Genomic DNA, 10,318 nt, shown 5'->3' with positions numbered 1-10,318 from the left:
CAGAATTGATGAACTTATTATCTTACATTCAAGACTTTTTTTTTTGTGATATGAACATGTTCTAGTTTAGTTATTACACTTCCCTTTACTCCATATCATTTGTCTCAAATCCATTTTTACCCTTCTATAATTCTATTTTAAAACAGAGGTTTTTCAGTGCGGCAAGCCACATGGTGCGGCACGGTTACTTGTATTTTAGGGTTACTTGTATGGGTTACTTGTATCGTGGGGTTACTTGTATTATGAGTAACTCCAGACCAAAATCCCATACCAAACCAGTAACACCCTACAAGTATCCCCTGTTCAAAACCAATAATAGTCATACAAGTAACACATGACAAAACCAGTAACACCCTACAAGTAACCCCGACCAAAACCAGTAACACCCATACAAGTAACCCCATAATACAAGTAACACCTACAAGTAACCCCTGACAAAACCAGTAACACTCTATAAGTGACCCCGACTAAAACCAGTAACACCCATACAAGTAACCCCAGAATACAAGTAACACCTACAAGTAACCCCTGACAAAACCAGTAACACCCTATAAGTAACCCCGACCAAAACTAGTAACACCCATACAAGTAACCCCAGAATACAAATAACACCTACAAGTAACCCCTAACAAAACCAGTAATACCCTACAAGTAATCCTTGCCGCACCATGACCAGCCACATACAAAAATTTGTAATTTTAAAAAATCCCAATATTACAAAAATATACTTGATATACTTGTATCCCTAAAAAAATCATGGTCCCACTGTACACTTTCTTCCAACAAAAAAAAAACAGCCTTTTTCACAACCACATCAACCGTACATTTTCATAACAATAGAATAATATTTCACCATCTTATCATCATAAAACTATTATGTGACATGATAAGCGTTAAAATTAATTTGGGACGGGCGGAATAGCTTAAATAACACTTTTTCTATTTTTTTTTTAAGTGCATCACTTTTATTGAGCACTTAATACCCTAATGCAAAAAGTTGATAATATATAAGAGTAGTAGATAATAATTTGAAACAATTCTATTAAGTATCTATTATAAATCACTAACGACCTAACGTAATATCGATTAAAGTGGATTATATATATATTATTATTTTATTATTTGAAAAAAAATATATATATTATTTTGCCTAAAAAAAATAAATATATATATATATATATATTATTTTATTATTTGAAAAATGCATGTTATGATATGTGCACAATAATGTGGCCCAAGGCTTAGGTGGTCGAAGCAACAAACTCTAACAAGGATGGTCTCCTAAAGGATCATTATTTAAATACCCCCTTTGGGTCGTGTGCAAATTATGCACTAGATCCATGCACTTTTCAGGTTTTATGAACTCCACAACCTCAATTGCCAATATTAATATGCAATTTATTATATAGTTAAGGTATAATACTCTACTATCTATTCAATTATTTGTTTTAATTTATTTATTATTTTTTTTTTAATGAATATGAATATATGATGTATGATTGTATGGTCAATGATTCAGTGTTCTCGGCAAAGTTGGGGCATATAATTTTGAGGACCACAGCTAGCTTCTTTTGTTTGAAAATAAAATTCATGTCAAATTATTGATATTGAATTCTTGTGACGTATCAACTATATTTTTTTTTCGTTCTTTAAGTTGTCCCTTTTTTAATCATGGTTTGTTATTAGTGTATAACTTAACTGTTTTATTTGTTTATCATATAAAATTTCTGAAATATACAATGTGTGACTAATAAATTAATAAGAGTTTGTAATAATGTAAAGTCAAAATGTATACAGTATATTAAATTGAAAATATCCTCATTTTTCATTTGTTTTACTATATGCGAGTTATACACTTTAAAAGGGAGGGAAAAAAGCGCAAAAGGGAAAGAGATCCCCGTCTTTTAATTGTCACTAATTACTTAATTAGCGGGAATTAAATCCCAAACTCAATGTTGGAAGACACAATCTTTCAAAAAAAAAAAATGTATTAGAGGACCAATTACATTCACACCCCCTTACATAAGAGTCCAATAAGTCTATTATGCACCCTGGTCCATCTAGGATAGCTGGACCACAGACGATTGTTAAGATTTGATAACCAAATGTTCAAAAGTATGGACATGGTGCAGTGTTCAGATTTTTGTACAAAATGTTCAAAATTTGCAATTGTTCAGATTTTTTTACAAAATGTTTAAAAGTATAGGCATACATTGAGATTGTTCAGATATTTTTACTAAATGTTCAAAATTTGCGATGTTCGGATTTTTTTACTAAATGTTCAAAATTTGCAGTTGTTCAGATCTTTTTACTGAATGTTCAAAAGTATAGGCATGGTACATTGCGTATGTTCAGATATTTTCACTAAATGTTCAAAAATTTTGATGTTCAGATTAATATTTTTTTTAATGTTCAAAATTTGCAATTGTTTAGATTTTGTTTACTAAATGTTCAAAAGTATCAGGTAATCGATCATAATAGATACGAATTGATCGATGGACTAGGGTCCATAGAAGAAATGTAAAAACAATCTTGATATTAGAATAATGATTTCATCTACAAATTCATCTTAAAATAAAAAAATACATACAAATTAATGAGAACTGTAAAAACAATCTTGTAATCGATTACGAATTGAAATCAATCAAATTAGCTTTCACAAATTCAATTGATATTAAAACAATTATTTCATCCACAAATTCATCTCAAAATCAAAAAATAAATTAATATTGATCACAATGAGTTCATAATAACAAACCTGGATTGATATCTTTGGAAATTTAAAATTGTTCTATCACGTTAAATGCAGAAATTTAATGGACAAAAAAAATCAAAGAACTGAGGCGAGAGAAAATAAGAATTTGAAAAAAAGGAATTAAGTAAATTCAATAAAGAAATAAAAAGTGATTAGATTAAAAAAAAAAGAGAGAGAGAGAGAAAGAGAGAGTTTCTGTAAAAAAAAAAAAAAAAACAAAAAACAAAATTTTGTAAAGATGGTGGGAGAAGAAAAAAAGAATGAAGTTGTGTTTTATTTATATAAGGTTGTGTTTTAATAGGGGTCTACCTATTTTAGATGGACTAGGGTCCATAGAAGAATTTGTAGCTCATATTGGACTTGTAGCTAGTGTAGATGCAGCATGCATAGGCCCTTCTCATACCCAACACTTAATATTCCACTTGAAAGTTGTTTTTTCTGTTTGGAATTTCCCTCTTTGGCAGCAAAAAAATAAAAAATAAAATTCCACCTCCAATACCATGATGAGGGACCAACTCAACCAAAAATTTAGTGGTAAAATTTACTCCACATTGCAAATGGGGTTCGTTAAAGATATACTTCGTGTAGCATAAATGTATAATTAGATTGGTTCTATTTGTATACTTGGTGGAATCTTGCGACTAAGAGCAAGATTAGCCCTGAGTCTTAATACTCTAAGTGACATCATCATTTTTAGATTTTGTGATCTTAAGACAAGACTTTGTTTTTTTTAATGCATTTAAGAAGCTAAGTCTTAACAAAATCTAAAGTGGAGTCTTGAAAACTCAAGACTCAACTCTACACACTATACAGAGTGTTTTCCCTATATATACATCAAAACTCAGTGTTTTGATTAAAAAAAAACTTTTTTTTTATTTCTTAAATACATTAAAATCTATGTACAATAAAAATAAAAAAATTCTATGTACGTTGTTCAAAAAAAAAATGTGTGTACGTTGTTTAAAAAAAAAATTATAGATATGTACATTGTTTTTAATTTTTTATATACAAAATCATATTGTTTGTTTTATTTTATCTTAATTATGTACTTATCTTGTTGCAAAAAAAAAAAAAAACATATCAATCATGATTTAACAACAATTATCAATTTAAATTATCTTGTATTTTAATTATCCTATTTTTTTTTGTTATTGTTTGTTGGATTCCAATATTTATCATGTATGTACCTAGTCACTTGTAAAAAAATAACTCCCTCGAAAGAAAGGGTTTTACTCCTCGAAAGAAAGACGTCTCTCCGCCGCGAGCGACTAATCTCCGTTACAACTGCGATGTCTTCGGCAATGGCCGACGACCTGGTGAAGAAGTGTTCGACCCTCAGACTTGATGATGACGAGGGTGGATTGATTGATTTAGGAGAAGTTGATTGTGCAGACTCGAATGAGAATTTTGACCTACTGCTAATTGGGCGTTTGTGTACGTCTCGACCTTATAATGTCGAAGCTTTCAAACGGACGATGATGAAGGTTTGAGCTCCGACTAATGATATGTTAATTAGGGTAATTAGCCCTAATTTGTACGCTTTCCATTTCTTTCATTGGAAGGATAAAGAGAAGATTATGAAGGGTATGCCATGGTGTTGGGAGAAAAATCTCCTCGTGTTGAATGAGATAGAAGGCAATGAACAACCTGACTGTGTTGATTTAACTCGATCCCCTTTTTGGATTAGAGTCCTCAATCTGCCATTTAATTGCAGGTCGGATGCTTATGTTAAGACCCTAACAGCGACCCTTGGCGAATTCCTGGATATTAAGGAAGATACTCTTAGACTTGGGAGGTATAGGCGAATTAGACTCCTTATGAATGTTGAAAAACCTCTGCGCAGATACCAGTGGGTAAGAGATAAGAAAGGGGATGAGGTTCGAATTGAGTTCAAGTATGAGAGATTGCCGTATTTCTGTTTCGCGTGTGGTATCATTGGCCACTCAGAGAAGGATTGTACTTTGGTATCGGAAGAGGACAGGGCAAAAAAGCTAGGGTGGAGATTGTTCCTTCGTGCGTCTCCAAGAAAAGGTGTTCAGAAGCATATAGATGAGTATAACCAGATTGCAAGCAGTAGAAAGAAGTTATTTGTGACAAAAGAAAATGACTTGAATGATGCAAGCTTGGTTCTGACCACGAAAAAGATCGCTGAAGACGAGATTGTGAATGATTCCTTGGCAGAGAAAGGGGTAAATGATACAGAATCAGAGCAGGCAAATTTTAGTAAGACTGGTGCCCAAGTATTGTCTATATTGGACAATGCTTGTGTGGGGACTAGAGGTGTATTGAGTGAGAATGCAGGGGAGGTGGTTAAAAAAGGTGAAATAAGGAGTGAAGGGAAGATAGGGGAAGGGAGAGTGAATGAGGGGGAGACAAGAGGAGCAGCTAAGCTGTCTGCTTTTGTTTTTGGGGTAAGTGAGGGACCAGGGAGTAAGAAGGGATGGAAGAGAGTCAGCAGAGTTGTTAGGGAGGGTAACATGGAGGTTGATGAGGGAGGGGAGCTTGCTAATGGGGTAGTACAAGAGAGAGGGATTGAGGATGTTGAAGGATTGGTGACAGAAGACAGTGAAGGGGTTAGGAAACGAAACAAAAGTAGTTCCCAAACACCCACGTCAACTGTATTTTCGACGGTGGTTGGTGAGTTCCAACTCCGTCAGTTGAAATGAGTATCCTTTGCTGGAATTGTCGGGGTGTGGACAACCCTTGGACAGTTCGGAGGCTCCGTAAGTGGAGCAAAGCAGTTAGCCCGGATTTAGTTTTCATTTCGGAAACTAAAATCAGTAAAGAAGTGGTATAGGGTATTAAAGTGAGAATCAGCTTTAGTAATGCGTTTGGTGTGTCTAGCTAGCAGAGGTAAAGCGGGAGGATTGTGTGTATTTTGGAATGATGAGGATGTGGACTTTTTTTATTGTTTCTTACTCACAGAATCACATATGTGGTGATATGAATAATGGAGACAAAAGGTGGAGATTCGTAGGTATTTACGGGTGGCCTGAAGAGAGTAACAAGCATCAAACTTGGAGATTGATTCATCATTTATGTGAGGGAGCAGACTGTCCTATTGTGCTAGGTGGGGACTTTAACGAGATCCTCTCTTCTGAGGAGATAGAGGGTGGAGCGGATAGGGAGAGAAGGGAAATGCAAAGTTTTAGGGATGTGATGGACTTGTGCGAACTCCGTGACCTTGGCTATAAAGGACAGTGGTGGACCTGGGAACGTGGCAGAACAGTGAGAACTAGAGTTCGCGAAAGGCTTGACAGGTTTATTGTCTCCTCGACATGGGCTCGAATTTTCCCTCGAGCATCAGTGGAACATCTACTTAAATATTTCTCTGATCATGCGCCCATAGTGTTACGTTTGGTTCCTAAGGCTCGGAAAAGACGTAAACGTACTAAAAGCTTCAAGTTTGTGACAACCTGGTTGTTTGACCACTACAAGAAAAATCTCTTTTCGTAGCGATTATTTCGTAGCGATAGTACATTCGCTACAATATGCAAGTATGTTTCTGAAATAATTAAGGATGTCGTATCATTTTTACAATCGCCATGGTTTTTCCATATAAAATCGATACGGAAAACATAACAATACATATCCACACTATTTTTACACATTTGTATAATTTTGAGAAATCGTATCATTTATAATCGCCACTAAATCCTAAAAATCGATACGAAAAGCCCTTTCAACACTAGATATATAAATATTGTTTGACAAAGAATGCATAAAATATTTTATAGCTTATTGGTGAAACATTTAATATAAGAGTTTGAGGTTTCATGTTCGAATCTTGTAAAGATCATACACATGTTTTTTTTATGAAGAAAAATGAGTTAAACATTTATAGCCATTGTAATCGCTACAATAATCACCATGATTGGATGTATTTTTTCGTAGCGATTATTGAGGCCAACCCTAGCGATATTGAAAACCACTACTAAAGGCTAAGGCAACGGGGGATATTGTATCGAATGACCATTCGTTGGGAAAACTTTTTGTTGCAATTACAATCGATACTAAAGGTTAAAATAATCGCTACGAAAAGGTTATTTTCTTGTAGTGGACGAGTCTTGCGAGGCAGAAGTGAAGAAGGTATGGCAAGCTGCCAACGAGCATGATGTGATTGGTAAGCTTGGGGTTTTGGGGAGCAGACTCACTACTTGGAGTACAGAAAAATTTGATGATTTAGGGAAGCAAATTGAGGATGTTGAGGCATAATTAAAGCTGGTGCAGCAAGATAGAGTTTCGGCAGAGTCTTGTGAAAGAAGTGTGGAACTTGAAAATCGGCTTGATGATTTGCAACGCAAGCACGAAGCCTACTGGTTTTTGCGGTCTCGAGTGTTGGAGGTTAGAGATGGTGACAAGAATACTAGTTACTATCACCATAAGGCATCGCAACGAAGGAAAAGAAATACTATAGAAGGCCTCTATGATAGTGATGGAGTATGGCAAGAGGATGATGAATTGTTTGAGAATATTGTCAGTGGGTTGTACACCAACCTTTTTACTTCAACAAATCCTACCAATGAGCAAACTGACAAAGTACTGCAACACGTGAAGCCGATAATTTTGGACTCTAATAATGCTGCTCTTTTGCGCCCGTACACTAAGGAGGAGGTCTATGATGCTCTTAAGCAAATGCACCCGTGTAAAGCCCCGGGGCCGGACGGTATGCACGCAATTTTTTATCAGAAATTTTGGCATATTGTTGGGGATGATGTTTACCATTTTGTTAGTAATATTTTGCGTGGTGTCTCTCCTTTAAACCATGTAAATAAAACTAATATTTCTCTTATCCCGAAAGTTAAATCGCCCACAAGTATGTCTGAGTTCCGGCCTATAAGTTTGTGTAATGTATTGTATAAGTTAGTTTCGAAGGTGATTGTTTTGCGTCTGAAATCTATCTTGCCAAATGTTGTCACGGAAAATCAGAGTGCATTCGTTCCGGGACGGCTAATCACTGATAATGCTCTTATTGCTCTTGAACTGTTCCATACTATGAAAAACAGGAGTCAGAGTAGGAAGGGCTCAATTGCCTTGAAACTTGATATGAGTAAGGCATACGACAGGGTTGAATGGGGATTTTTGCGTAAATTGCTCCTTACTATGGGTTTTGATGGCCGGTGGGTGAACTTGGTTATGCATTGCGTGTTGTCAGTGAAGTACTCATTTATTATTAATGGGTGTGTATGTGGTGAGGTGACCCCAACTAGGGGTTTAAGGCAAGGAGACCCTCTTTCTCCTTACCTTTTTATTTTTAGTTGCAGATGCTTTTTCTCATATGTTACATAATAAAGTTCACCAAGGTGAACTTCATGGAGTGAAAGCTAGTAGAAGTGGGCCAGCTATCTCCCACCTTTTGTTTGCAGATGATAGTTTACTCTTTGCTCGAGCGACTAGACAGGAATGCGAAGTTATAGTTGATATACTCAACAGATACGAAGTAGCATCGGGTCTGAAAATTAATTTTGAAAAGTCGGAGGTGTCGTTTAGTAGAGGGGTAAGCACGGAGCAACAAGAGGAATTAATGGGGATCCTAAAAATGCGTACGGTTGATCGGCATAGCAAATATTTGGGTATCCCGACGATTGTTGGGAGATCGAAGAAAGCCATTTTTGGGGCACTACTTGACAGGATTTGGAAAAAGCTGCAGGGGTGGAAAGAGAAGTTGCTTTCGAGGGTCGGGAAAGAGATATTGTTGAAGTCTGTTATTCAGGCAATCCCAACATATTTAATGGGAGTGTATAAATTTCCATCATCAGTAATTCAGAGTATTCGATCGGCTATGGCAAAGTTTTTTTGGGGATCGGGTGCCCGGAGGAAGATCCATTGGAAATCATGGGACGTGATGTGTACGCCAAAATGTGTAGGGGGTATGGGGTTTAAAGACTTGGAGGTGTTCAACATTGCTTTGCTTGGCAAACAAGCTTGGCGACTTGTGTGGAAGGACGAATCCCTCCTTGGTCGAGTAATGAGTGCGAAGTACTACCCTAATAGCTCCTTTTTGGACTCTTATTTGGGAGTGTCTCGTAGTTTTTCATGGAGGAGAATCTGGAGTGCAAAGGCTCTATTGAAGGAAGGACTAATATGGCGAATTGGCAATGGGTCTACGGTAAACATTTGGAAGGATCCTTGGGTCGCGGATGAAAATGGAATGTATATTACAAGTGCGGCAGTGGAGGGTCTAAATAATGTGAATGAACTGGTGGATTTCTCGAAAATGGAGTGGGGGGAGGATTTAATCTCTTCGGTGTTCAATGAAAGGGATACAAAGTGTATCCTTTCGATTCCCTTAGGTGCGCAGACTTCGAAGGATGTGATTACATGGGCCTTCTCGAATGACGTTATGTACTCTACCAAAACATCTTATATGTTAGGAAAAGGGTGCAATTTTGATCTGCTCCATAAAGCTTGGGCAGAATTATGGGGGTTAGAGGCATCACCGAAAGTTAGCCATTTTCTATGGAGGATGTGTTCGCCATCTTTGAGTGTAGGCGAGTGCAGGAGTTATGGTCGGATATGGGCTGCACTGGTGCCAAGTCGCAAAATGCAGAAACGATGTGTGAGCTGCTAGTGAGATGGGGGCTGGCAAAGGGCAAGACTAAGCAGAAGGCTGCAATCCTAGCTTGGGTAATCTGGAAGGAAAGGAATGATAGGGTTTTTGCGGGCACTACTACTCCTAACGAGGTTCTGCTCGCAAGAGTAAGGAAAGCTATGGAAGAGCATGCACGATCTCTACAGCAAGAAAATCTATGCTGTTGCGCCAAGTAAACCGAAGCAGAGCAGTAACAAATGGATTCCACCTCCTGCTGGGATTATTAAACTCAACTCGAATGCATCTTTGTGCGATGAGGGCTGGGTTGGCTTGGGTGTGGTAGCTCGGGATCACGATGGGAAGGTCTTATTTGCTGCAGCTCGTAGGATAAGAGCATGGTGGCCTCCGGAAATTGCAGAAGGGAAAACACTCCTATTAGCAGTGAGACTTGCTAGACGCTATGGCTGCGACAATGTCATTTTAGAATCGGATAGCCAAGTTCTTATCAATCGCCTCTCGAAAGCCTCAGTTTATTTATCTGATTTTGATGTAGTTTTAGAGGATATCTTGTTGTTTAGTAGTGCTTTTTTGTCTTTCACTTGGTCTCATGTCAAAAAAGATGGCAACATTGTAGCCCATCACCTTGCTAGGCTAATGCCATTTGGGACTGAACAGGTTTGGGTGAATCATTGCCTTGAAATGATCTCCCTGTATGTACTCTCGGACACTTTGTCCTCTGATTAATGCATTAGCTCGGCTTTCCCTCAAAAAAAAAAAAATGTACGTACCTAGTCTTAGGATTGAAGAGATAAATCTGATTAAGTCTTAAGAAGTCTTAACATAATTAAAATTAAAATAAATAATTAAATTTAATATAAAATCTGATGTGGAAATTAATTAAAATCTTAAGACTAGACAGGGCTAATCTTGCTCTAACATATTTTAAATTCATCAACCAATTAGACTTACCGAGTTCTAATAATGTAATATTACCTCAATAATTTTTTTTATTTTATTTTATTTTTTTTTGT

At 36.7% G+C, this 10,318-nt stretch overlaps 2 protein-coding genes across 2 annotated transcripts; both read left to right on the top strand.

Annotated features, from left to right (window-relative positions):
* The first annotated feature begins 4,056 nt into the window (after nt 1-4,056).
* On the top strand, nt 4,057-9,326 carry LOC110703057. Its single transcript, XM_021880817.1, has 6 exons — nt 4,057-4,239; nt 4,318-5,373; nt 5,681-6,143; nt 6,813-6,889; nt 6,986-7,862; nt 8,020-9,326. Exons 1-6 carry the CDS (start codon nt 4,057-4,059, stop codon nt 9,324-9,326), a joined length of 3,963 nt encoding a protein of 1,320 aa, XP_021736509.1.
* Nucleotides 9,327-9,476: 150 nt separating this feature from the next.
* On the top strand, nt 9,477-10,031 carry LOC110703056. Its single transcript, XM_021880816.1, has one exon. It carries the CDS (start codon nt 9,477-9,479, stop codon nt 10,029-10,031), a length of 555 nt encoding a protein of 184 aa, XP_021736508.1.
* Nucleotides 10,032-10,318: the final 287 nt, after the last annotated feature.

The sequence above is a fragment of the Chenopodium quinoa genome, unplaced genomic scaffold (assembly GCF_001683475.1).
Source record: "Chenopodium quinoa cultivar QQ74 unplaced genomic scaffold, ASM168347v1, whole genome shotgun sequence".
In the NCBI taxonomy this organism is placed as follows: Eukaryota; Viridiplantae; Streptophyta; class Magnoliopsida; order Caryophyllales; family Amaranthaceae; genus Chenopodium; species Chenopodium quinoa.
This window is presented reverse-complemented; position numbering and strand designations above follow the sequence as displayed.